Genomic DNA, 27,670 nt, shown 5'->3' with positions numbered 1-27,670 from the left:
AAGAGCTTCTCGGCAGGGAGATGCGCTGAGTGGGGGTCAGGACAGTGGTGTGGGCTGGGACATTCTGCTGCCGATGAGGCGGCCAGAGTGGCTTTCCTGGGACAGCTCACCGGGGCTCTTAGGAGCTACTCGGCTTTCAGGAGCTGTGAGAAGCAGTTTCAGCTTGTAGGAAAGGCGGTTTCTGCTCCTTGAGAGTGTAGAAACTTGGAAATGTCTAGAAGTCTAATCTAAAAGAAAGAACCAGACGTGAAATCCTTTTTATTATTCTTTATATAGTTCTTACACGCATCATGTGATTGTCTTCAGTAGTCTGAATCACAGCTGATTTAACATTTGGCATTGACAGTACGCGACCGAGGGCTGAAAGGAAGGGATGACTTTCCCGACGAGGCACACCGTTTAGGAATCACACCGGGGTTCCCCTACAGGTATTTATCCGCGGCGCTCACGCAGAGGCAGCCCGGCTTCCCACGGGAGAGGCAGCGAGCTGCACGCAGGCACTGCCAGGGAGCTGGGAGCTTCGAAGTGTCACTCCCCCACAGAGGCTCTCCCGCCGCCGCGCTGTGCCGTGCATGCTCTTCCACTTCCTGCTGCTGAGCCAGTTCTGCCGCTTACCTGGGAGAGGCAGGGAGGCTGTCGTAAAAGGAGGGAAAACCGCCCGGCCGGCTGAGGAAGGAGCCCCGGGCGCGCAGGGGAGCGCAGGAGGCGCGCAGCCCTCTCGCCTTCCTGGGCAGCCCAGCGCGAACCTCCCTCGCCCGCAAGGTAAGAAGTGTCAGAGGTGCCGCCTGTCTCGGGCCCTGTTTGCCATCAGCTGCTGACCCACGCCTGGCTCTCGCTGGGGCTTCTCCTCCCCACCCCCCCCGCCCCAAATTGCTGTCTCGCTCGCTTTCTCCCGCCTCTCTCGTGTCATGAGAGCCCGACTTTCACAGATGGTTACAACATGTTTCAGCCATTTCGCTGCAGTTTGTTTTGTTTGTTGGGTTTTGTTCTTTTTTTTTTTTTTTTTTTAAATCAGGAGGGGTTTGGGGTAAACACTGGGAACGGACACGCCTGGTGTCGAAATGTTGTCCAGCCTATTTACGTAGTTTCCTGGCAATGCCTGGCGGCCAGGCCTGATCCCGCTCCCACCCTGCCCGGCTCTGCAGGCTCAAGGTGGTTTGTTGGCCAATGGCCCTCTCCTCCCTCTCCTTTGCCCTTCCCTTTGCCCTTCCCTTTGCCCTTCCCTTCCCGACCTGGGGCTGCATAGGACAGGTCCATGGACCTGGTGAGGGAGAGGTGGCTGCAAGGAGTGAATAAAACAGGATCATAGACCCTTTTTGCACCATCCTCTCTAGCACTGGTATAGAAACAAGTGGGAGCAAGGTGGTGGTATTTCTTTTCGACTAGGATAAAATCGGCCATATAAAACCTGCTCCCGTTTCACCCAGTTTCAGGATACAGGTTTTCCAGGGTTAGCACTGGCTGGGCACTGAGATTGGCACATCTGGGCTTACTGGTCCTCAGCACCACCAGCAATCCTGAGACCAGAAATTCCCATTTCCTGCAAGCCCTGGCTGGGTTCACAGCCTGGACTGGCCACGCCAGTGGCCCACCATGACCAGATGTTGCTGTGCCACCCATGGTGGGTGATGCCAGAGACAGGGATGCGAGGGGCACAGGCAGCTGGGGCAGGGTGGGTAGGTGGCTGCTGATGGTGCTGCTGCCTGCAGTGCTGTCAGCCTCTGAAGCAGGGCTTGCCCTTGCAGAGTGCTGGCAGTGTCTGGAAGCATGCTGGTTTTTTGTTTTGTTTTTTTTTTTTTCCTGTGGAGTTGAGTTTTCTTTCTGTTTTCCTAAGGCAGGAAGCAAGGCATGTGCAATTATGGTGTTCGTGTCTGTCAGTGCCCCCCACCCCCAGCAGTGGCTTTTGAAGTTTGGGAGAGGGTACATGTCTGAAAGATACACACATTTCTGCACGTTTCATGACTGCAAGTGAGGCAGTTCTCACGCCAGCTGAGGGAGACATGTCAGGTCCCGCAGGCTTCCCCACGGCCTCCCACCGCCCACGCACCCCGCAGCCCTCTCGCTGCAGAACAGAACGGGGAGAGTGGTTAGGGATGGGAGAGACAACAGCCCTGTGAAATACCAGGACTTTTTCCTTATTAGGAATCAGAGTCTTCAATGTAAGGCATGAAGCTCTAGGAAAGCAGGCTGAGGAAATTGATGCCCCTCAGGGTGATCCCCCCATCCCACCCCACTGAGCCAGCCCCAGTTTTGTGACAGGAGTTCGGGATGTCCCAGGGCCATGGGATATCCCAAACTGGGAGTTCTTAAGTGCCTGTGAGAGTTGTACCAGCACCAGAAATGGGCGGGAAGTAGCCTCTGGAAAACACATTTTTAAGGATACCAAAGATAACTGTAGACATTTTCATATTTCACAAAGTTTAGAAAACTGGCAGGGAATGCTGCCTGTATCTGAGATGCCTGTTTGGATCCTGCTTGAGGGTGTCACCCTCCTAGTTTCTTACTGCTTATTGCCCAGCATTCCTTTAACATGTATATCAATATCTACACTAAAAAGGAAAAAAATACAGGTCTGCTCTAGCCTTTGCACCATGGATTGTCCAGTGAAGCAGCATTAGTGCTGCAAAAGAGAATGTGATGTTTGCTGTGCAGGGAGGATTTGAAGTATGTTCTCCTGGCACATGTAGCCTTTGCTGCCATGGCTTCAGAAAATACATGAGAGCGACCATATAGTCAGAGGAACATTGTCTTCATATTCCTTTTCTAATTTTTCCAGAAGTCATAAAAATAAACATTACCTGCCCTAGAGAGATAAAAGTCTGGACTAAGAATGTGACACGTTGCCTTAGTCTTTGCTGTGGAGGGTACCCAAGGGAGAGGGTCAGCATCCGTGATGACAGCAGCCAAAATTGTTCATCGTGAAGTGCGAAACTCTGAAGCTTGGATTTCCTTGGCAGTGCTTATTTAGGTTGTAGACCCAAACCAGTTCCCACATTTATACCTGCTCCTCCTGTAAGGATTTCTCTCTAGTTTTTTTTGAGGAAAGTTGCCTCTAGTGCTTCTGTAGAGAAGGCTGCACTTAGAGCAAGTGCTCTTACACACCTACGCTCATCTCACCCCATGGCAACAGCATTCCTTGGGATCTCAACGTGTGCATCCTCACAGCAGCTTGCAAATTCTGCATCCACTTACTCCCATCCTGCAGATGGATATCAGCAGCACCAGGGAGCTTAAGGGATTCAGCCAAAGGACTCAGGAATTAATTGGAAATCAAGAAATTCCTGTCTATCCTCACCCCTTGTGATCTCAGCTTTGCCTTAATCTCTACCTGTGCCATTTCAGAAATGCTGTTACTGGTGAATAAAAAACCCTGTCCTTGTGTGTTGTGCACCAAGGAAGGTGAGGTTTCTTTCTCATCCTAATGTTTTCTGTTTTAACAAGGTAGACAAATAAAACTTTGATCAAAAGAGCAAAGATATTTTCCCCCTTTCCAGAAGCAGCAGAGAGCACAACCATGCTCATTGCAGTCTCTCTCTCCTCTGTTCCTTCATGACAGAACGTTTCTAATCAAAAGCAGATAGATGGTTAGTGTGTGTTTTGGGACAGCACATCCTGACAAGTCTTCATGCTGGAAAACAGATGAAATAAATACCTGATGGATTTTGCAATCAGCTGCAAGAAAACAGCACAGATGAGCTAAGCCAAACACTCTTCCCCTTGTCCCCTTGCCTCCATGGGAGGATTTTTAGGGGACTTTTACCATTGCTTCAAACTTGGGTGCTCAGGTCCATCTCTACTGACCTGCAGAAGAATTTTGCTCCCCTTCATTCATGCTCTCCCTGCAGGTTTCCAGCAGTGGCCATGGCCAGCAGCTGCTGGCTGTGAGCAGGAGGTCTGGGTGGCTTCCCCTGTCTCCCTGACAGAAGCAGAGGAAGAACCTCTCTAGGTGTGGGAAGCCTCACAAGGGAGCTGGGATGGGGTTCTTCTCAGGAGCTCGAATCACTAAGCACCCACCCACAAAGGTTATTTGCTGAATTAATGCACATTGCAGAACTGGGTGCATAAGGAGAGGAAGGAAAAGAAGGAAAAGAAGGAAAAAGAGTGGTTTAAGGAGTTCCTTTGACATTTTTGGGAGCAGTCCAGGCTCTGTCCCTCTAGGAAGGGCCTCTTCACTTTATTACAAGCAGAAGTACATGCAACGGCTCCAGCTGGTTATCAGTAATCTCCTGAATAGTCAGAGGTGCAGGGGGGATATCAAATTCTTGATGTTTTCTGGCAACATCATGATCTGACTTGAAGTTGCAGTGTCTTTCTGAATGAGGTTGGACACTATCTCTGCTCTCCAGCAGCCTCTGTGCTGGAGAAGGGATCAGGCTACAGGTTTCAGAGGGTATTTCAGTATGCTGAGGCATTCCTCTACCCTAGTTCTTCAACATGGGAGACCAAGAGAGTCATTTTTCTGCCCTATGCATAACTGTACTTGCAGGATAAGCTAACTAGAAAAGTGGAAGGAAACAAAATGAAACTCAGCTGCACAAGGCAACATAAAATAGAGGGATAATGGGGTCTTTTGGGTCTTTTTCCAAAAGCCAGGGATCTTCAGCTGAGCAGAAACAACACTCTGAAGTACTGCTGTTGGAGGAGGATGTTTTTGAATCATCTGTTACATTTTCAGCAGTGTGGGGATTTCTCTTGGGAATTCCCATCCACATGCCTTTGCCAGCATTGCTCAAAAAGTGTTCAGCATGTCCTGGGGTTAATGGCTCCGAGGCCATCTTTACAGACAGAGCTCTGCTGTTGTAACAGTTTCTCTCTCCAGCCAGGGCTACTGAGGGAGGAGGAGGATGAAGTCACATTTCCTATTTTTTTAATGCCAAAGCCCTCATCCCATTGGTGCCTCCTACCTTGACCCTGTGGGAGCAGGGGCTGTGCGTGGGTGTCAAAGCAGGGTCTAAGCAAAAACCTATCTAAAAAAATAGAATTTTTTGCAGGTAAAGACATAAGTGATGGAATCAGTTGTCTCTTCTGTCTGACCAAATTATTTCACTCAGGTATTTGGAGTAATTTTTTTAAGCTCATGTTACACAGGAAGGAAATAAGGCTGTCTTTTAAATATTAAGTTGATTTGGGAGATAAAGAGGTGTTTATCCATTCAGAGGTTAAACTAATAGGAAAGACATTTTTAAAATATTCTGAAGTAAGACATTTGAAGAGTTTGGCAGCTGATGGTTTGCAATACAGTTTAATAAAGTCTTAATATCCCTTCTCCAAAAGGCAGACTAAATACATTAAATAACAAACTTCAAGAAAGCAAACCTGAATTTTTCTTGCCCATGTTGTCCCTTTCATTAGATTCATACAGTTCGTTTCATAGATAGCCAGATGTTAGCAACAGAACTAAAAAAAAAGACCAAAAACTTTAGAGGTTGTAGCCTCCAAAGGAATTTAGTAACGTTTAAATCCCATCTGACACCCAATCTAAAACCTACGAAAGTCAATAGAGAGATTTCCATTTACTTCATTGAGCTCTAGATTGAGATCTTGGTTTCTTCACAGAAATCTGTTCTTCTTGTCACGGTGCTAAACTAAAGGCTATCGAATACAGAGGATCTGAATTCAAAGTGTTTTCTAGCATTTTCACCCAGCTACTTCAGAGACCATCAAAACAGCATCTTAGTGTATGAGGCATTGCAAATTTGTTTCTGGAAAGCCTAGTTTGCATGTTTGCTGAGGATTGTATCAAATGGGAGGGATGATCAGATAGTGCATGTGGCTACAGAGGTGGAGCTGTACCTCAGTCCACAGTTGAGTTGTGCTTTGTGAACACCAGGGTGAATTTTGCACAAGGAACCAGTTTACTGGAGATGCTCAGAGGGGAAATAGGAGTTTGCAATGTGATTTGTGCTGCAGGCATGCATGTCATTCACTTTACAACCAAACGTACAGAAATATCTGCAAGTTGAAGCATGTCTGAGCAGGTATTTCAAAGCCAGCTGATCCAAGGGTCAGGTTTACAAAGCTGTTGAGATAAGCAGAAAACAGATGCTTTGCTGGGCGTTTGTCACCTCTCCTTCACAGGTGCTTCTCTGTCAGGGGACCACTCAGCAGCTTTACAGCCTGGCTGGTGTAAATCTGACTGTGTTGTAGTGCCCTGGTGAGTCACCATCCCAGGGCAGTCATCATTTAAACTGACATCTGACCAAAGGTCCAAGGCAAAGGACGCTTTGCCACCACAGCACAGCACCAAGTCCCTGTCACGGTCCTGTGCTGGTGCTGAGAGCTTGAGGTTTTCTCTTTTCCATCATGGCTATGCCTGTCGGAAAACTGGGACTCAGCAGCGGGCTTGGCCTGTGTTTGTGACCTGCCGTAGAGAAAAAGGGGAGCATAGCTCAGGGAGGGACGTGATGGTGGTGGACTGACAGTCAGCCTTCCCAGCCTGGGCGCTGGAATGGGCAGGAGCTGCTCTGGCACCAGACCCAGCACTCTCGTGCAGGGGCTGCAGCTGTCGAAGCAGGAGCATGTGCGCTGTGCTGGTGCAGCTAATAGCTGCTCTGAGGAGTTGCCTACATGGGAAAATTTACCAGTGTAATTATCCCACTGTAATTATCCCAGGATAACTCTCCCTGTGGATGTGCTTAATATAACATGGGGTATGTATGAATATATGGCAAATCTTCTGCACAGATGGGGCTTAAGTTACATAGAGGAGGAATGTTTACATTGCAGCCCAGCAGCAAAGCACAGTTTATATCCTACTTCCCAGCAAATGTTACACCCAGAATTTTCTGTGCCAGAGGTACTTTCAGGGGGAAGTACGTGTCATTTGATCTGATCAGCAAGAATGTGAAGCCTCAACCTTGCCCCATAATATGGGGCACAACATTTGCTTTTACAGAATCATTGTGGGAGCCAGCATAAAGGCTGGGACACTTCTTAGTACCTCTGTGATCCTGTTCAACTCTTTTTTTATAGAGTGGTCATTTAAGTTTGTTCTCCATTTGACTTCTTTGTTCAAGATACTGTGACTGAAGTTGGGAGAAACCCTTGGATCACTAAAAGCTCTTCAAACATGTTGTGATTTTGACTTTCTTTACCAGGCTTTCATGTCAGATTCTTTTGCCAAATGTTGTCATTCCCATTGCTGGAGTGCTTAGTCCCCTCTCCTCTGATAACTCTCCTACTTGGGATTTTAGCTTCTTCAGTGTGATAGAAGGTAAATGGCTGGGGAAATGATGAGCACCAAGTGCATCTTTCTGTACTCCATGGTAAGAGAATTTGCTGGGAGGAAGCTGACCTGCACCCTGTAAGAGGATGAAGATGGCTGCACTTCCTGAAGCCTGCTCAGCATTCACCCATCACTGCTGTTATCATCCTGACTGAGGATGAAGCAGAGGCATCCATCATCAGGAGTCACTTGGTCGGACCAAATTTACTCACAGCAGTCCCAAAAGGAAGTGATAGTTTTGTTTTGGGCCCAAGTCAGTTCTGAAGGAAAGAGGAAAAAAAGATCCAACCAATAACTAATCTCTCTAAATTGTCTTTTAATTTTCAGTAATTTAAAATAATGACAGTCATGCGATAATAGACTGGAAGAAATGGTATGATAAAATAAGCAGAAGCACTTGGAAACAAGATTTGGAGTTGAAATTACTCAGCTGGGTGTGTGGTAAAGTTTAGATTCGATGCATCAGCTGTTATTAGAAGGTCAGGAGTAAAATAATTGCAAGTGGTTGTATTCCCTGGATTACGCCTTGTCCTGGGGTGATGTTATGAAGCTGCTTTATCCCTTAACTGTCCACTCAATGCCCAAGGATGCTGTGCCTTTACGATGGACCTGGGGTTTGGGGCCGGAGCCATGGACCTGAGGGGGCAGTTGAACGCTTCAGCCCAAGGGCTCAGGGGTCTCGGCAGGGCTCGGGAGGGAGTGCGCCGGGAGCGTTGTGCTGCTTTTTGGTTTCCTTTGTGTTCCAGATAGCTGGGAAATGGTTCTGTTGGGTTTTTTCTTGTTCTTTTTTCCCTTTCCTTCCCCCTACCTCACTGCCTCCCTTCCCTCCTCACTGGTCTGCGGAGCCTGCGGGGGTGGCCTGGGCAGGCCCGCGGGGTGGCCCCAGCTGGTCCAAGCTCACGTGTCTGTTCCCACTCTCTTTTGAGGTTTTTTTTCCCCTGTTCTACCCTGTTTTGTTGGTGTGTTAATAAACAGTTTGGTTTCTTTTTCCCACTTTCACTCCTTGTGACCCATTTGTCTCATTGACAGAGGAAAAGGGGAGGAACACTCATTCCTGAATGTTCCCTCCTGAAGTTTTGTCTCAAAAACCGAGACATGCCTAAACCAAACCAAAGAGCTAAGCAATCTGATCTTTTGTCAGGTGCCAGAATTACCTCTGAGAGACAGTTCATCTGCTTTTGCCCCCCTCCAGTCTCACCAGGAACAGTAAGTTTCAGAAATCCCATAAAAAACATTTGGTTTGCGCAACACAATTTCCAAAACTTTAGCTGCTATTTCTTTTCCAGCATCTGAGATAGAGTTATTTTAGGATTCTTGCCTATGTGAAATTGTACCATGTTCAAAAGAGTCCTTTTTCTTGTTTTCCAGCTTGCTGAAAAATCCTGGCCTTGCAGTAAGGCAGCTGACTCACTTCCAGTTCAACAAAAAAATTTGGAAATGGCCTCTGTATCAGGTTAGTCCAAACTGTAACTCTCTACTAGCTTCACTCCAGCTAACCCTCTACTTTCTGTTTTGCCAAAAGTCAGCCAGACCTTTCTTGCTGTTTTCTGCCATCTTTTTAAAAAGCATTAAAGTATAAAGAATATAAAGAATACATATTGCTCTTCAGTATTCCAGCTCACAGTCACTGAATGATAACGAATGATAGGCGTTTGACTGTGTGGCTGTCCATCTCCAGTGTTTGTTCTCTCAATTTTTCAGGCACTTTTGTGGGTCGAAGCATACCAGTTGAAGTGGATGAATCCATGCCATGGTCCCAGTTACCTGAACATGTCTTGGAAAAGGCTTTGCAGCCTTCTGGAGAGGATATGAAGGATGAGGAGGGCCAGAGCCCATGTGTTGCTCGAACACCTCAGGCCAGCACATCTTGCCTTTGCAGAGCACCAGCACATCATCATTCAGCATTGTCCATGGAGCCAGACAGCAGCTTGTGGTCAAAATATACTGATCCTGATGGAGATGGACGCTTCTGTTCCCCCGGTGAATCAATAGCAGGAGCATTTCCCTCAAAGACACATCCTATAGCTATGGACAAACCAGGCATGCAGCCAAGATCACAGCTTTCAGCTGACACCAGGCACAACTCCAGTAAATCAGAACAGATCTTGTCTGATGTTCCCGAGGACTCGCTGGAGGAGAGCAGCCAAGGGAGTTCACAGTCACAGCAACCCTCAGGAAACAGACTCTTGGCAGAGCTGGGCACTGTAGATACAGGGTACAATTCCCAGTCACAGGACGTGATGGGCCTCAGGCATCTGGAGCCCCCCTTACCACTGGTGTCTGTGCTGAACCCCCAGGACCTCCCAGGACCACTGATCTCCAGAGAGTTTTTGGGGCCTGAGCATCAGCAGTGCCCTATGTGCCAGCACCTGCCCCATCCCAACAGCCCTTCGCAAGCCCACGGCTGCTTCAGGCACTGCTGCCTGGGACAGCAGCCCCCACAGGGCCCATGTGAGTAGCACCTCTCACCCCACAGGAGGTTCTCAGGGTGTATCTCAGCCATCCTTCGTCAAGGACGTGTTTCTAGCACAGCATGCAATTATTAACCTCTTTAAACATCTAATTGCAGTCCATTTTACAATTTCAGACTTTTGGGTCATGTGGCTGAATTCTCTGCTGCAAAACCTCTAAGTTAAAGAGGTTGTGGTTACTCATCGAATGCAGGCGAATGATTTTGCCTGGAAACCAGCCTTTGTTGGTCACGCTGAGCATGCACAGCCCCTCCCTGCTGTTATTTCTTATTCTAGTCATTTCCTTCCTTCTTGCATCAGTCATTCGGCAGCCTCCTATACCGACTCAATTCCTGTTGTTTTCATAGATTTCCTTGCTCCCCCTTGGATCCCCAAAGTTGAGAATTTCCTGCCAGGATCAGGATGGGAGGTTACCCTTGATCTCCATAAATAGTATCTCCCAGCACTATGACCAGACTCACCCATGTGTTTTATTTCTATGTGAAAAGAGCGTGACATCCATCATCCTCATTTTTTTTCCGTTGTCAGCTGAAATGAAAGCTCATTACTTAAAATGGAGCCCCCTCAGCTGCTGGTGATTGTGTCGCTGAGCACTGATGTGGCTCCCTCAATATGGGCATTTTGGCTCTGGGAGATCACAGCGCAGTTTACAGTCTGCTATTAATTAGTATTCCTTTTCAGTCTCTGAGATTTTTATCTGTTATGAAGTGAGCTTTGAACATTCAACAGCAATATCATTGTTTTAATATAATTTATATCACATTAGGCTCATGAGACCCTGACCTGTTTTGGGCTGGCTTTGTAATAAAAAGCTGTAGGCCTGTTCTGATAACCTTTTATTATTTTTTTTAACCTTTTTCCGACTCCACAGCATTTATATTGCATCTGTTTAAGGAGTTTTGTCATTCCAGCAATGTGCTATAATTAGGTATATGAAAGAGAAGGGTTTCAGAAACTCAGTTTCAGTTTCCAGCTTTGATTTTGGAACTTTGTAAAGGGGAAGGGGCTACAGATGGACTTTCAACGACGCCTACAGCTAAACATTTGGAAAATGTCCTCTGGTTTTCTTTTCCTACCTTCTCCTTTCAGTTCAACTCTTAAGCAGACAAAGAGCTGGTTGCACAACATCCCTCACTATTTACCTCTATTTACCTCCTCCACAAGCAGGCATCGTGAGAAGTAGGATATTTACTGAATGAGGACATTTTGTTTGAAAGCAGGAACTCTGAAAAGCTTTCTTTAGAAAAATCACTACCATTCCAGCCATATCCAGAGGGCAAAAAGAGTAAAATAAACTCAGATGGCTGGAGCAGATTTGGTCAGGACCAAGAAGCCTGGCAACTGTACTCCTGTTTCTCACATGCCTGGTACAGCGTAAATCACCTCCTGACAGGTCCTTGTGTCTCAGATAATTGTTGGGCAGTGGCAACGCACAACAAAGCTCTGCACGCCTCCCCTGGGGAATAGCAACTGTGCCCGAAGGCTCTAAGCTGGCTCCGGGCACCTGCTATTTGAGATACAACAGCAAAACTGCTTCTGAAGTCAAAGAAATGCTCACAACAAACAATGCCATGTGCCCGGGGACCATTATTTCAGATATTTGTCTCTGAGAGATGTGGGAGTGTGTGGGCACACGTGCCTGGCCACACTGTGCTTTGAACAGCAGTGGCTGCATCCAATATACTGTAGCATCAGATAGATCCAAAGGAAGCTGGTGAAACATTGGCCTTAAAACCTCCAAACCAGATCCCTGTCACCTTCCCTAGAGCTGGTCATGAGGAATCCTTGAGGAAACCATATTGACTTGCAATCTCCTAGACCCTTTCATCCTGTCCTGTTGCAAATAGTTAAGAGGGGGAGTGGGAAAATGTCCTAAAAGAATTTCAAGAAATACTATGTTGCTGACTCACCATTTCATCAGGAATCTGTGTAATTATGGGGTTGATTGGAGGTTTGTTGGGTTATTTTTCTTAAGTGTTGGCTCCTGGAATTGGAGTATTTCATCAAAGCTTTGTTTTCTTTCTTTTTCCTCCCATTAAAAAAAAAAAAATAGATAGTCCTCATGGCTGCTATGGAAAGGAAAGCATGACCCAAAAATAGCTAAAAGGATTTAAAGAAACAGTTTCGGGAGAAAAGAGCATTTGAGTACTGCTGCTTTTAGAGACAGCTCATAACACCATAATCATGCAGTGCTAATAAGCCCTGCCAGGCTGGACTTTGATCTGCACACAGCAGCTTGGAAGTGCACAGAGCTGCTGCCTAATGAAAACTGCAGGCAGAAAGACTGAGGGGAAAAAAATTCCTTTTCCCCATTTGGGAAACAAACAGCTTACATTGCTTTCTCTTTCAGTTTATGCCAACAGTTCCACTGTATGATAGTTATTAATCAGTATTATGTGTGGACAGCAACAGTAAAGGTTTTCAGAATTACTTGCACAAAATTATCACTTTGGGCTTCCCCTGCAGCCTCTTCGATGGCAATGGGAGCAGCAGCCAAGGCCTTAAAAGGTCACTTAGACAGAAAATTCACACAGGTGAAGTAACAAACTATGCAATTATTTTTCCTCTTTTAATTTACCATAATCACAGTCTGTTTAGCCTTAGTGTTGCAAACTGATTTTTCCAGGATTTTGCGTCTGCTTTCATGAGAACTTTGGGATGATTCATTTTCACAAGTCATTGCCAAAAAGAAATTAAAAAAAAAAACCCTACCAAAAAACACTGAGGCACATTAAGTGCAGGGACAAGGCAGCCCTGAATGTTTAACTGTCAGCTGTTCCAACAGCCCAACCCCGAGCAGGGATCTGAACCATGCCGTATGTGAATGGGAAATAGGGAGTTTTAGACTCAAAAACATTCCTTCATCTGGCTTCTTTCAGAGTGAGATACCTGCAAATGCCTCCAAACTGCTCAGTTTCCTGAAACATGCCTGGAAAGGAATAAACACAAACTGAAGCAAAAATGTGTTGGCTGAAATGATAGTTGCTGCCTTTATTTTCTCACCCTCGCAGATGGCAGAGCTCCTTACCAACATTTTGCAGAGCCATCACAACCACGTCCTCCTGCTCCTGGACCTTGCATGAGAGTTATCCGCCCGGCCCAGCAAGTGATCCCGAATTACTCAAACCTTCGTGCTCCCAAGGGCACTGGAGTTCGACCACCCCAGAGGACATGCTCCTCCCCTGGTCCTCCTCGATTCCCGTAAGTATGCCGGGGGGGGGGCTGGGGGTTGTGGGCAGTGGAAGTTCCTCTGATCTGATTTTGTGGGTTTTCAACCAGTAATTCTGAATCCTTGCACTGTGAATGTGCCCAGGCTGCAGGGGTACATGTGAGATGCTGGGTTGTTCTCTTTATTTGCTGTTTTACACCCAATGGGGGCCTGACCCTTTCCTAAAGAACTTCAAAGCCAGATACCTGATATGTTGTTAGAGCACACCCTGAAGTGCACGAGTTAAGGAAGATGAATGCTTAAAGGTTAAAGGGATGAGGGGGTTGAAAAGTATCTCAGCTGAAACCTTAGAGCTCTCCTGCTCACAGGCAAAGGTCAATTTGGTGGCTTGCTGGGGTCTTCAGCTTTACACTGTACCAGCCTGGGACAACTCAATCACTGGCTTCCAGTGATTTCCTTCTTACCTCTTCTGTGGTGCAGAGCAAAAGGGAGAAAACCCCATCAGTTGCTGATATATCTCTGCATTGCAATTTGCAGCCTTTTCTATGATTTTTCATAGCAAAATGTCTCGCACTTCTCATCCAGGGCTTTTTGACTGATTTTCAAATATTAATTTACCAGGCCATATATTCTTATGTCATTAGCAGATGGGAAGTCCTGTCCATGCAGGGGTTCCTTCAGATTCAGTTATCTAACAACAAATTGAAGCTTCAAGATTTGAGAATATCTGAAATCAGACCATTTTTATTCAAGTACCAGAATACTTTTAGAGGTGTTAACCTACAGGCATCTGTGCTTGAAAATGTCCACTTACGTGATGTGGTCTGGGCAGAAAACTGTGAGAATGGACAGGAAAAAAGAGGGCAGACAACTGAAATATCATTCTCCTCTGGCCCGTGAAAAGTTAAGGGCAGTAACAGAAAAGTGACAGCAAGATAAGGCAGTACCTGCAGCAGAGAGAATTGCACTGAAGAGTTTATATGAAAGTGTAAAAATATTGGGGAATAGTGGGTATCCTTTTCAGTAGTAAAATTTAAAACCAGACTCCTGATTTTCTGGCACATTTGTTAGATATGGTGAAGTTTCGGGAAGATCTGTAAATTAGCCACTGGGTAGTGTTTTTGTGGCCATTGATGAGGTATGTGTTGCTTTTGTTAGTACTTTCTTCTGCTAAAAGAGATCCAGAATACTCAGGGTCTGTCCTGTGGCTGCGTGGCTGGTGCTTGCAGGCTGACTCCAGGAACAGCAGTTACATGTTGGTAATATTTGCCTATAGAGTATTTTCTAACAGGAAACATCTGCACCGAAATGAATAAACCAAATCTTAATGTGACAACAGAAAACATGCTGCGACCAGCCTGTCATCATTCATTTAAGGAAGGCTAAGAAAAAAAAAAGGAGAGTGGTCTTGATTGACTAAACATCACAGCTCTGTGGGGAAAAGCTCTCAGAGAAACCTAACACTCATCCAACAGATTCAGCAGACTGCAAGCACACCTCAAGTAAAAACCTCTATAGATTCGCCTTCCCATTGACATAAAATGTGAAGCCAAAGTGTAGTAGGACAAGAACTGCTGAGCTTCCTAAAATCATCCCTTTCTGTCTGTTTACTACAATGGAGGAGACATTAGGCAAGGTTATTGCAGGTCTGGAATGCCAGTCCCTGATACGAGAAACCCTCATTTGGGTCTGCCATTGCTGGTCAACAAATTAACTTTTTTCCCTTTGGCAAAACTTTGGGTTTGTCCAAAACTGGATGCCCTCCAGAGCTGGAGCTGGAGTGTCCTTGTAGACCCATTTTTCCCCATTTCCACCTTTCTCTGAGCCTCTTGCGCTGTACAGAACATCATGAGAGTATCTGAGGTGCCATGAAGCATTCTTCACCTTTAGATAATGGGAAGCACTTACCCAAGGGCCACCCTGCTCCTATATGTGCATAACAACATCTACAGCATTATTTCTCACTCAGAAACAGCCTTTGCTTCTGCTAATTGCAAGCTGAACAGCTTTCAGCTATGATGTGACTTACTTCCTGTGATTAATGGTGTTTGCCCAATAAAGTTCTTGTGGTAGCCTGTCACCAAGGTATCCATTCCAATGACACTGTAATAACTAAGCAGATGTGCTGAGCCAAACATTTCTGCAAGAACTTTTCACAGCTAACACGCAGATAAAGTTCTTAGTGTGTTATTAGAAGAAAAATTCTGAATTTTGCCTGAAAATAAGTATTTTCTAAATCCTCCATTGCTTTTCTTCGTAGAAACCAGCTGTACAACCACCTACCTAATGGTCAGCTGCCCCCCAAGGCATGTGGCCCGGATGAAGCATGTGGTTGTCCTTCTGACAATTTTCCATCTCCAGCTGCTGTCCCGAGACCTCTCAGTAACCCTGCAGCCAAGGGAACTCTGAGAACCAGCAATCTGCCAGAAGAGTTGCGTAAGTGGTTAGCAAATTTGTTCTGTGCAAGATTTTACAGCACGGCCTAACAGCTTTAGGTGGGAAAGCTCGAGAGGGGTGAAGGGGGAGGAGAAGGCAGGGGGAAGTGACATTAAGACACAAAGACAACAAGAAAAGAAAACGCCAAGTGTCACCACATCTGTTGGGTGTGAGTATCTGTGTTTGGTGGGATGGAATTATCCCCTTGAATCCTGAAAATACAATTGTCATTAATTGCTTGTTATTTTGTTTACAAAAAGTAAATACTGTTTAGATTGTTTTCATGACTCTGTGCTAAACAGGATGTCCCTTTGAGGCAGGAGGGGCTGGAGCTTACAGTAAAAGACTAATAAGAAACAAAGCCCTAGGGATAAAGTGTTTCTGCCTGTCTCAAACCAGACAAATATGTTGAGCCTTGACCTCAGTTTCTCCCTGAACTGGTGAATGGAGAGGACTCTGGGACATCCTGAGAGCAGCACAGGCTCTGCCTGATGTGCTTCTTATTGCCACCAGCCCCACAAATGCATTCACTCTCCAACTCTTACAGGAAAGTCAAGTTTCAGAAAAATGGCTTCTTTCTGAATGCCAAGCTGACTAGTAGGTGAGATGTACCATTGCTGAGAACCCTCCACAGGTCTCCCGAGGTTTTGAGTTTTCCTTTATTCTTCATTCTGCGCATCACCTTTCGAATCCAGAGAGTCACAACTCTCTGGCCTGTTAGGAGCGAGTTATGATACCAGATGCCACTCTTGGGTAGACCCTATTTTGTCAGTTAGTGTGTCCTAGATGGAGGAATTACTGGGTAAAACAGGGTCATCCGTGGTACAGGCACAGCTGGATTAGATCAGCCAGCTGGTTTACCCTGATGCAAATCCATGAAAACCCCTCTCATAAGGGCAAGGACGTTGCTATCACCAGCCCTGCATCCTGCCTGGGGGTTAATGCTGCTCCAAGGAGAGGCCGTATGACATGCATAAGGGCCCCTCCAGCTCTGTGTCTGATCAGTGGGTCTGGAGAAAGCTGTGCTGGCTGCAGCCAGTGCAGGTAACACAAGCTCTGGGTGCAAGCCCAGGCTCAGGTATGGCCAAGTGCTGGGAAAAAGCAGCTCTGGCCACAGGGCAGGGGGAGCAGCAGGGGGATTTACCCTCTGCAGCTTGTCAGTAAGGCAGGAGGAGCTCAAATCTAGAGCAAGGGTCTGTACAGGGGATTGGTTTCAACACTGAGCCACGTACTATCCCACATCATTTTGTAAACAATCCAAGGAGACCTAAGTGGACAGAACCTGCAGTGTGGTGGAAAAGGAGGGCTGTGACAGTCTCACCCTCTGGATGGTGTATTTCAATGCATTATGTATTCATACAGACTCTCTCCTCCAGGCAAGGTCTTTATAACCTACTCAGTGGATACAGCAGTGGAGGTTATGAAATTTGTGAACTTCCTGTCTGTAAACGGATTTCAAACTGCTGTAAGTATTCCTTCCGGGGAAAAAGACTTTCAACCAGGGAAGGGACTATTTTTAAAAAAGCAGAGGCAATACACTGTCCATTTAAATGTTTTTCTGGTTATCACATTTTGTAGGCTAAAGAAGATACAAATAGAATGAACTAGCCTTGGTTGTGCAAGCTGTAACTTAAATCATCCGCCTTTTAGTTTATTCTTCTTTCAAGTGATTTTTAATCACTTTAATCTTTAATAATGACCCTGGAAGATTTCATTTAGTGACACCAGATGGGCAATAGTATGAGGTTTGTGAGCTATTCCATTAATATTGTCTCATATTTGATCTGTAGTATCAGCATTAAAAAAGGTCACTTTTCTTGTTCATCCCATCCTGCCTTTTTTTTCTGCCATGCTATTGCATCATTGATTCTTCAGATGTGAGTAACTTTCTGCTAAAAAAAGATCTTAAAGTAGATTCTAAAATTCACACAGCTTAATGAAACAGCCCATCTCATTGTTTCATTTGCTTTGTTATCCCTTTAAAAGTGACTTTGCTTTGTTATACTTTTAAATGGGATTCTAAAAATCATTGGCCTGAAAAGGTCTTTGTTGTACTGTCTAATGCCATAAGCCATTCAGATTTTTACTGATTTCTCATGAGTTTGCTTCATCTTAGAGGCCCACAGAGGCTCTAGGATTGAGTGTTCATCAAAATCTTGATTCATATTTTCTTATTTCAAAAGCATGTGCTATCTGACCCCCTCAGCCTTCACTCTTTGACTCCAGGAAAGCATTTAAGCAAGTGGCTATCATTAAACTGAATGAGACTCGGTGGGTGCTTTGCACATGCTTATTTATTTTCATGAATCAAAGATTTTTTTACAGAGACTGCAATTATACTTCTCTCCAGCAGTTCTGTAGTATGACCAATTCATAAGAAAGCGTTTGGGCACCATAGATTTATGGAGTAGAAGGTTCATTAATAGCACTTTTGCTGGACAGGCAACTCTTGGAGCCTGCTGCAGAATAATAAATACAGCAAAATGGCCCCAAAGCAGGGAGACAAACAGGCTCTCTGCATTCAGAAAGGGAAAAAGAAGGACTTGAGAGCAGATCATGACTATTATCTCAAAAACTTGGAGAAGTTAATACTTACTCCATTGGTCACAGTCACTGATTGCTGGTTTCTGGGTTTACTGGGCATGCAGAGAAGCAAGCAGTGTTGGTCATATTCAGTCCTATGAAGTCCTCCACTGCTCTGCTGCTGCTGAAGTCTGGGTTACTGCACCCAGTATCAGTGACCTGGCTGACTTCCCACCACACACCCTGCATATTTAGTTCAATATGAAGCTAAAGCTTCACACTTGGTATACCCTTGCAGCCAGAAAATAGTGGGCATTTGCAGCTGCTATTCAGGTGGAGAAGGTGGGCAGCACCTTGTTCTGTCGAGTAAAAATACCTGGGAGTTGGGGGCTGGCAGGGCAGCCAGTCAAAGGGCCAGCTGAGTGGGAGCACAGGAGTGTGCCTGCAGCAGCCCCTCTCTGCTTGCTGCCTGTCCAGCTCGACTCTGCACTGCACTGAAAGGGGAGAAGTGCACGTACATGTTTCTTTCCTAAGGGAATTGGGCATGCTTGTCATAAACAAGGAAAGGAGTAGGTGCTGTATCAGTGCCATAAAATGGGGAGGAAAGGTGAAGGGACGCTCACTGTGGACTTTCATTCTCTTGCAGATTGACATCTTTGAGGACACGGTACGAGGTATTGACATCATTAAGTGGATGGAGCGCTACCTAGGTGATGTATGTAAGGGCAATTTAACCTTGTTCATAGCAGAGGTGACCTGAGGAAAATGGTTGAATTATTCTAATATTCAACAGGGACAGAATGAAAATGCAAGACCCTACTGTTGTCTTCCCTGCCCCTGCAGGAATGGCAAAGGCCTTGCAGAGAGAGAGTAGGCAAATCTCACTGACTTCTGTATCTGATGGTCCCAGAGCTCTTCATTTAACAAATGAAGTGCTAATCCTGGCATTCTTGCCAAATTCTAATGCTGCCTGTTACATCCAGCCTGAAGCTGCCATTGGAAAAGTTGTCCCTCCATCTCCTTTTTAAATAGTTGGGTTTAGCTGTGCTTGGTTACAATGATATCTGTATTTCATCCCAGGCTGCATAGTCAATGGCTAATGTTCATCCTTCTCACCTGTAGCTTTTGCACTGATACCTAAAACACTGAAGGGTTCTTCTGGATAAACCATCCTACATTTAAACTGGAAACTGGTATTCTATTGCTTGATAGATAGGTTTGCTCTCATCACTTTGTATCTATCTAAGCAGTAAATCAGAGATTTATCTTGCTGCCAGTGCAGTCCCCTGCAGCAACAACTTCCTCTGAAGTTCCCCTGAGCAGTAAGTGTACATCTCCTTTAGGATCAAGCCAAGTGGTTGGACTATACCAGCACAACTGGGTGCAGACTGGTGATTCTGTCACTGGACAGGTGCCATCACAGGCTGGCTTCCTTGGATTCTCACCTTGCTGAGTAGCCACTGGGTCTCTGGCTCTGAGCAGATCTCCATGGTTCAGGAACAGGATGACAGAAGTGGTGGACTCTCCCCCACGTGTGCAAGGAAGCTCAACGATCTGAGCCAGCCCTACAGAGGTTTCCTGAAAGTGTCCATGCAGGCATGATACAACTGCATGCAGAGCCAGCCTGGGGCCTCTGCCATGGAAATGCAGTCATGCCTCTTGGGGCTTGCATCAGGACAAATTAGGCTTGGGATCACTGTGTCTGAAACCAGCAGACAGGGTGACTTTGCTTTTGCCAAAAACATCATTATCACTTAAAATACAAGTTGGCAGTTCTCCTTTGGGACTTGTGCACAGTCAGTAGGAGAAACCAGTACATGCAGAGAACAATCTCCTGCCTCCACCTGAGGATATTTTTCTGACTACCCACCCCAGAAATGCTTGGTTTCTCTCACTGACTGTAGAGGCAGTTTCTAACTTCAAAACCCTTACCTGTGTGTGGAGGGAGTGCTTGGACACAAGCAGGGGAAAGTGTGCAACTGGGCATGTCTCTTGCAAACGCTCAACATCTGTAAATGCTTACACACATGTCAGGGACAAGCAAAAGTAATTCTGGAGTATGTTGAGCCAGTGTAAGGGAAAATGGCTCTTTACCATATTTGACCCTGTGGTGGGGCAGATTCTCTTGATATAGCACAGAAGGAAGGAGTTAATTACGTGCCAGGCTGACTGTGAGCCACAGACTTGGAAGCCTTACACAGCCTGATGTGGCGGAGATGAAAGGCAGGCCCCAGGTGAACTCAAGCAGGAAGCTTTCATCTGCTGCATTTCAACTGGCCTGCCATATAAGGAGAGATGTTTCCCAGATATAAAGGATGGCCCCTCTCTGGAAACCTGAGCTCAGTGCGGGGCTGGGATTAAACAGGTCAGAGGCAGGATCCGGGCTGTCCTAGCAAGGTGGAGGAGCATTCCCTTCAGCCCATCATGACAGAGCTGCCAGTACCCCTAAACCTACCCAGGCCATCCACAACAGCCCCCCTCTCTGCACAGCCACCTCACTAAGATCAGCAAGAAAAGATGTCATTTCTGCCACTGAGAGGCTTAGAAGTAGTTTCCATAGACCAGTGTCTTTAGTAGCTCTTTATATAAAATGCCATAGATGACTAAGTAGATGCACTTCTGCATAAGCTGTTGGAAAACATTTGGGTCTGAATTTGAAGATAAAAGTTTTCTGTGTATGCACATAGACACTCCACACTGATAAAAAGTAGCTTTTTATGACAGGGATTCCAAGTGTCAACTGGTAGCTGCTAATACATCTCTTGACATTTAGATTTTCTATATTATGAGATGTCAGAAATAATGAAGAGAACGAGTGTATGAATTCTCCCGTATTTCCTGCCAGAACGAATGAGATCCTCTTGTGTTTGCCAGGAACACAAAGATCACTTAAAACACAAACTGGCAGATTTCCGATCTGCCTCTACCAAACACGCTGCGTTTCTCAATTTCATAAAAGTGCTTTTCTCCCTAACAGAAGACGGTGATGATAATCATAGCAATCAGTCCAAAATACAAACAGGATGTGGAAGGGGCTGAATCCCAGCTGGACAGGGATGAACACGGCTTACATACTAAATACATCCACAGGATGGTAAGCAAGGACATGCATTTGCTGTTTTACAAAGACTGTCTCTTCTTCTCAAAAGGCAAATCTGTCTCCAAATGGCAGGTTCTTTGCTTTGTTTTCCATAATCCCCATAGTTAAACACCCCTCTTTGGAATTCATTAATCCTTCCTCTCATCAGCTCCGTATGCTCATTAACATCTGCTAAGAGGTTCAAGGAAGAAAAATCCTATTAAACATGCTCATCTTATTTCTTCATATTCTTTATTGTTCAATGTTTTTCCCCTCCTTCACCTTCTTGAGCGCTTGTATAGCCCTGAGCACAATCTTATCTAACAGTGCCTGACCTTCCTCCCTCTAAACCAGCCCCAGTTGCTTCAGCCATCCTGGAACTGAGGTCTTTTTTCAGACAGCAGTAAAGCTGACTGAAGAATGGAATTGCAAAGCAAAGGCCAGAGATGTAATGTGGGGCTCCTGGGGAGTGTACAGTGCGGGAAGACCAGACACCCATCTCCACAGCCTGTCACAGGATGGACATTTAGCCCAGAAGAGCCCATAGAACCACAAAACTGATCCTTTCTCCCTTGGTTTGCAGTTTCCTGCCTTTCTCAGCCTGTAAGCCAGTGATCCCCCAGCTTGAACCAGTCAAGTTTCTCAGAAGCTGTCACCAGCAGATGCCGTCCTTACCACCCCTGGGATGCCTGTGTCCAGGGCCATGGGGAACAGGCTGGGTCCTAGCTCAGACACAGATCTGGCCTCTGGCTGAAATCTTTCACCCCTTTGTAGGCCAAACAGGGGTGTTAGTCAAGTCAAGCTTCACCAGTTTGATATGGATTTCATGGGACTGCACCTGCAGCTAAACCCACAATTATTTCACACCATGAAACTTAATGTTCAAGAAATGTTGAGAGATCTTTCCTGTATCCTTTCTGTAGCAATGAAGAATTAGATTGTGACCAAAACAGAGAACGCCGAGTCCACCAGAATAGATCAAATCACTTAACAGAAGAGCAGTTTAAGTAAGCAAGGAATGTTTTTATATGTAGGGTTCAGATGCATGCGAAGATAAATTGTCGTGTCATTACAATAAAACTGGCATTTTGTTCTATCCTAGATGCAGATCGAGTTTATACAGCAAGGAAGTATGAACTTCAGATTCATCCCTGTGCTTTTTCCAAATGCCAAAAAGGTAACATACATGCATGCTTATATACTTGCCGCATGATTAAGTGCATATTATTTTGATCACAGTGCACCAGATGGAATCTTAAAACCCAGACACTCAATTTCTTGGTTCTTAATAGCCCATAAGTAATATTCCAAAGCTCCATTTTACATTAAAAGTTTGTAGGTTTATGTACACACAAATAAAAAACATTTAATCCACAATATAAATCAGCATATAAATGTATTTCTGATGATGAATGTACAACTAAAACTCAAATTGCCTTGAGCACTGAAAGATTTTAAACAGAGAGAGACAATCTATCCAGGAAGCATGCTTTTTATATTAACCCTTTTATAATTTTGTCCAAATGCAATGCTGATAAGTGAGATGGGCAAGATTTATGACCGATGCGAAGTGAGGGTCTGGGAGAGGGTGTGTTAAGGATATAAAAATAAAAGAGTATAATAAATATTAAAGTACTAGGCTGTTGCTTGAACTTTGATGGGCCCATCAAAGGCAAACTAGGATTTTTTAGGACTTGCAATTTAATCTGCCCTCCTTACTTGTTTTGAAGATTCATTTGAGAATAAGAAATAAGTAATGCAACAGAGTCCCATCCCTTCTACCTCACTCTGAGAGAATCTCCTGCAATGTGTTCATGTTCACTTTGCATAACTAAATGCTTTGTGCACTGTTGGGTAGCTATCATGTTGCCCCTAGGTGCAGTTGCATTGTAGAAAAGTATGGAAAAATTCTTTATATTTCTTTGGGTGCCCAAATTTTGGAACAGGAGTCAAAATTTAAACAATGTTATCAATGGCTATAGGCTGTGCAGTCCCACTGCACTTGCGGATTTTAGTGTAATGAAGTTCTCTAAGCACCGATTTAAGATCAGAAATTTGAAAATATGTCCCTGGGTTTGTAAAATATGTGAGCTCCTGTGGAATGAATGGTGCCTCTGGTATTTCATGTCATTCAGATCCCTTCCTGAATGGTCTCAGTCTGATACTTAAGGTAAGTAAGTACCTGGAAGACAGCACTGGTGGGAACTGGGCAGGCCAAAGGCAGGGAAGCAGTCAGCATTTTCAGTCAGTCTGATGGGGGGAAGCTCCTAACCTTGGGGCTACCTGAGTGCCCACCATGTGAACAAACCCCACAGTCTGGAGCCACTTGGCACCTCAGGGGTTGCAGAGAGAAGTGTCCCAGGAGGCATTATAGCTGCCTTGGGGCTCTGAGACAGAACAATAAGTTATGTTAATTTGGGCTCAACTTTATTTATCAGAAGACTATTTAGCATATAGCAGTGGTTCTCTCAGACAGTGGTCTGTAAGGAATTTCCAGGGTTGGTTCATCCAGCTGCCACTATCAAAGCATCAGGCTCCAGGCACCCTTGCTGCCCATCCTCTGTAGTCCACATAACCCTTCAGTTTTTCAAAGGTGCCTTTCTCATTAAATTATGCAGATCAGCATTTTCCACTGCTGTTAAGCTTTAGTCTTGCTCTCCACATAATTCTTTGGTACATCACCTACCTTCCTCCAGCTACTTAATGATAATGTAACTGAGGACATCATGGGTGGAAGGAGAGCACCAGAGCCTGAACAAGTTCCAGTAATGAAGTCTGTAGGCAGTCAGAGGAAGTGAGGTGCCTGAAAAACTGCCAAGTATATGTACAATTGGATGATGTTGGCAGGCAAATTACTTCAATTTTGTCTTTTTTATACTGTCCTTTATATGTTCAAGTATTAGCATAGCTGGCAATGGAAAAGAGCAGAAAATGAAGATTTGGAGGTTTCATCTGGGGATGTGGCTATTAGATGAGTTAATCTCATACAAAGCATATCATAAAGCACTGCTGGTATGTGAAAATTAGTCGACCTCCAACAGGAAGAGATCTGTGTGATCCAAGGAGCATTCATTAGGAAACTGAATAATGAGGCGAGGAATGCACGACACACAGTTAAGGTGGAACTGGCATTTCCAGCTTCCCATCGTACATTGCTGAAGGAAACTTGGGTCTTGCTGGTTCAAGGTTTGCATCACAACAACGCACAGAAATGTGTCTTCCTCATCTGGCCACCTGATGACCAAAGCATTAAGCCAAGATTGCCCCATGCTAGAGGCTCCCTCTGGAAGAAGCCAAGGGGTGAGATGAATAGGGTTGGTGCCTAGGTGAATTCATACTAATGGTTCTGTAGGTGCCTGTGTGACTTACCTCTTTCCAATGTATGAATCCTGCAACTTTAACAGAGTGGTTGCATCAATTAACACAAACTGCTCCCTGAGCAGGGAAACTGATGCAGCCTTGTTCCTACAGCTGTACAGGCCAAGGAAAAGACAGCTGATTTGAGAAGCATGATCATAGGAATGAAAGGTTTGGACTGCAGCTAGGCTGTTCGCAGGCAGCAGGACATCTGCAGCCCATGCCAGGGCATCCCCTGGCGAGGCGCTTTTTGCTCTGTCCTCTTGGAGCTAGCTCCACTAGCTTGACAGGAACTGTGCTGTTCCTAACAGGGGCTATCTTGGGAAAACACTGCTAAACAAGAGGTCCTGGGACCAACTGCTGGATGTCCTGGCTCCTCACGTTGCTTACCTGCTGTCTCACTTTGGCTATGTTCTGGTGTCTCCAATTCCAAAACAAATCTCTATCTCATGGTGACCATGAACCGGTTTTGGTCAAGGATCAGTCCCTCTGTTAATTAGTGGTACTATACTAACCCTTCACCCCTATGCATCCAGGCTGTTCGTCTGGAAACCTCCCAAGGTTGTGGGGAACATGAGGTCTGAGCAGGCTCATTTCCATCAGCCAGCTGTCACTCTCCAGGGCTGTGGTTGGTCCCAGCTTCATTACGTTAATGGACACTGGCCAACCTCTATGAAGAACTGCAGCTTTTCCAGGATGCAGGGGTTGGTGGAGGTTTGACCCTGCTAATCTGGAAATGTATTAATCTCTCCTCAAGCTCAGCATCAGCCTCAGTCTTCTGCTCAGGAGGTGGTCAGAGGACACCATGCTTGGTGAAGAAAGGTGCAAGGGGAGGGGAGAGGGCTACCAGGATGTGAAATGTTCCTGTGGACTCCCAATCTTTCCCTACTGATTCTCATCCCAATGTTGAATGTGCTGCGTGGATCCTTTAGCAGCTACTAAGGTGGCAGCCTTTCCCTGCTAGGGGCACTGAAACGTCTCTCTTCTCTTCTCAATGTTTATTTTCACAAGCCTTTCGATGCCTGTCATTGAGATCAGACTTCCTTTGAAATGTGGTGAAATTAGCCAATGTGATGGCAGAAGAGAAAGAGAGACAGGCAAGCTGTGAGATCACAGAAAGTTCATTTATTTAGGAACCCAAATACAATTCTGAAGCCAAATTAACATTTCTTGTTGTTACAGGAAGTGCCTAGAACAGACAAAATGAAATCTTTCTTGGCAGGGTCTGACAGAATCTGAAAGGTTCTGGTAGAGATTCAAGAGGATTTATGGGATTTAGCTTTTATTTTCCTTTTTTTTTTCAGGAACATGTGCCTACCTGGCTGCAGAACACTCACATTTATAACTGGCCAAAGAATAAGAAGAACATCCTTTTGCGGTTACTGAGGGAGGAGGAATATGTTGCTCCTCCAATAGGACCTTTACCAACACTCCAGGTTGTGCCACTATGAACATTTTAACTTAAAGCACATGACGAGTGGTTGTTAAAGGGTTGTTCCTGGCACAGAGCCAACACTCTTCCAGATGGCTCTTTTTGATGACAGAAGACACTCTTTCTGCTAAAGGAATTGGTTGTCTTGGGTTACTCAGGCTCAGCTTGTTCTCTACCATGTTAAACATCTATTTCCAAAGCTGATGGGGCAGAACTCTCTTCTCTAGATTTTTAAATAAGCTACAAATGGAAAGAATGCCCACTTTTATTTTAACATCTGGTTTTAACATACTCCTTTTATTAGTCATTATAGCAAACAAATACCGGAAATAATGTTGCAGTAAGTGTAAAATAAAAATTACACCCTCCTTTTTGCTCAGGGTTTCTTTAAAGGTATTCCTGCCTTTTATAGCATTATCAAACCATTAATTTGTATATGCACTATTAAATATATTTGCCTTTTGTAAGGCAACCTTATATACAGTGTCCACTTTTATTATTGCTAGGAGCAACAGAGAAACGGGTTGGGCGAGGCAGGTTTTCCTTAGCCTGTCTTGCATAAAGACACTTGTCTTCAATTAATGGACTTTTAGATCTGAAACGTCTGGAGTTCCCTTTCCTTACAGCTTGCTCCCTCATACCTCCAGCATGTTGCAGCAATAGTCCCAAAAAGGAGAGCTGAATGCATGACTACGTGTGCTGTCAGTGCCATGGAGCACTGCAGTATTTTTTATGGCAGGCCCTTGCTTCATTACTGCTCTTCAGCCCTTATTTAAAACAGAGCGTGTCAAAGGACAATTGGCATGTGGAAAGCCAGCGATTGTTATGAGAAAGAACATTGACTCCTACAACTTGCAGTATGCAGTATGGAACAATAAAATAATCAAAGATGGAGAGCCACAGGGTACTGGCAACAAGGATGGCTCAACAACATCACGTCTGCTAAAATTTGAACACTTTTTAACAGAGCACGTAAGCATGACTTTGGTGAGGATTTTTTGGTTTTTAAACAGCCTTAACCTTACTGAGTTAACAGTGGAGCCTATTGGCTTAAAATTCTGCATCCCTTATTCTTTAGAGCAGTCATACCAAGATCCTCCTCAGCTTTAATATTTGTCACAGAATGACCCACATACAGCTTTATAAAACAGTACATGTGTTTGGTAGCCTGAAAAGAAAAATAGCCCAGAAGTTGATACTTCTCTTACAGTATCCAAATTATTTAATTAGGTTTCCATGGAGGTGGTGCCAGCATGGTGTGTTGATGCAGGACATGCTTTGTGGTGCTCACGAAGAAAAAATTAAAACTTGGATTTTCCTTTAGCAGGCTTTTGCAAAAAGAATTGCAGCCATTTAAGAGAAGGGTGTATTCAGTGTTGTCAACTCCTATAATTTTGACTGTGGTGTTTGCTGTGCTTCTTTGCACCTCCAGTTTCAAAAGGGAAGCTCAACAACTGAAACAGGCTAATACCTGACATGCCAGCAGCTTCCTGAGAAGGCACAGTAAAACTGTGTTAGGCAGTGGTACTTCTTGGCACCTACTTGCATGTGGGGAGGGGAGGTCTGTTTTTCATGTGATAAATTTTCAATTAAGAAAGTAACTTGTGGTGACAGCCTAAAATCATGACAGAAATCTATCTTAAACGGTCAACAAAGTAAAGACAAAAGGAGTGGGATGTGGGTCGACATTTGGGGTCACCTGGGTGCCCTACAGCATCGAGCTCAGCCTCCTGGTTGAGCCAGTCTCCTGAAATGCTATGGCATTATCTGCCAACTCAGTATGGCTGCCTCTGTTATTTTAAGGTATCTGAAGTGTTTTAACACTGTGAAATAGTCTGTCTCAAATGGCTTCTGAGCCTCTTAGCCAATTTCTGCCACATTTAATAGGGAGAGCTCAAAGATACTAAGTGCCTGTGACTTCCGTAGAAAGAATTACCCGAGCAAAGAGCGAGGCCCAAACCTACGTGCTGAGGAGGAG

At 45.1% G+C, this 27,670-nt stretch overlaps 1 protein-coding gene and 1 long non-coding RNA gene across 6 annotated transcripts in view; one reads left to right on the top strand and one right to left on the bottom strand.

Annotated features, from left to right (window-relative positions):
* LOC121659118 overlaps positions 1 to 27,670 on the bottom strand; it is an 89,474-nt gene that overhangs the window by 30,146 nt on the left and 31,658 nt on the right. The window contains exon 2 of one of the 2 annotated variants that reach the window (XR_006014165.1): positions 253 to 615. The exons of the other annotated variant lie outside the window; for it this stretch is intronic. This is a non-coding gene — a long non-coding RNA (uncharacterized LOC121659118). Of the gene's footprint in view, positions 1 to 252; positions 616 to 27,670 lie in introns of those variants that run through there. 2 annotated transcript variants of the gene reach the window in all.
* On the top strand, positions 345 to 26,169 carry TRAF3IP2 (TRAF3 interacting protein 2). Of its 4 annotated transcripts, none has more exons than XM_042016946.1 (10): positions 345 to 428; positions 8,594 to 8,678; positions 8,927 to 9,676; positions 12,708 to 12,897; positions 15,126 to 15,301; positions 16,678 to 16,766; positions 18,471 to 18,539; positions 20,802 to 20,918; positions 22,006 to 22,080; positions 25,565 to 26,169. In XM_042016946.1, exons 2-10 carry the CDS (start codon positions 8,663 to 8,665, stop codon positions 25,709 to 25,711), a joined length of 1,629 nt encoding a protein of 542 aa, XP_041872880.1. In that variant the 5' UTR covers positions 345 to 428; positions 8,594 to 8,662; the 3' UTR covers positions 25,712 to 26,169. The 4 variants fall into 4 exon arrangements, 3 of the variants coding, with proteins under 3 accessions (XP_041872880.1, XP_041872879.1, XP_041872878.1); XM_042016945.1 differs by lacking the exon at positions 345 to 428 and adding an exon at positions 645 to 762; XR_006014164.1 differs by lacking the exon at positions 345 to 428 and adding an exon at positions 8,276 to 8,431 and having other exon boundaries at positions 18,471 to 18,534; positions 25,565 to 25,617.

This window comes from Corvus kubaryi, unplaced genomic scaffold (genome assembly GCF_017639235.1).
Source record: "Corvus kubaryi isolate FWS band 111438036 unplaced genomic scaffold, C.kubaryi_AGA036_p1.0 split3-73, whole genome shotgun sequence".
Classification (NCBI taxonomy): Eukaryota; Metazoa; Chordata; class Aves; order Passeriformes; family Corvidae; genus Corvus; species Corvus kubaryi.
Note: the sequence above shows the minus strand (reverse complement) of the source record. Positions and strands in the feature narration are given on the sequence as shown.

What these genes read in the sequence shown, in the direction of transcription:
- TRAF3IP2 (XM_042016944.1), top strand. Translation starts at nt 8,321, where the DNA reads ATGCCTAAACCAAACCAAAGAGCTAAGCAATCTGATCTTTTGTCAGGT. An exon ending in CCTGGTCCTCCTCGATTCCC is followed by an intron (nt 12,898 to 15,125) that starts GTAAGTATGCCG and finishes TTTTCTTCGTAG; the next exon opens with AAACCAGCTGTACAACCACC. An exon ending in TAAACGGATTTCAAACTGCT is followed by an intron (nt 16,767 to 18,470) that starts GTAAGTATTCCT and finishes ATTCTCTTGCAG; the next exon opens with ATTGACATCTTTGAGGACAC.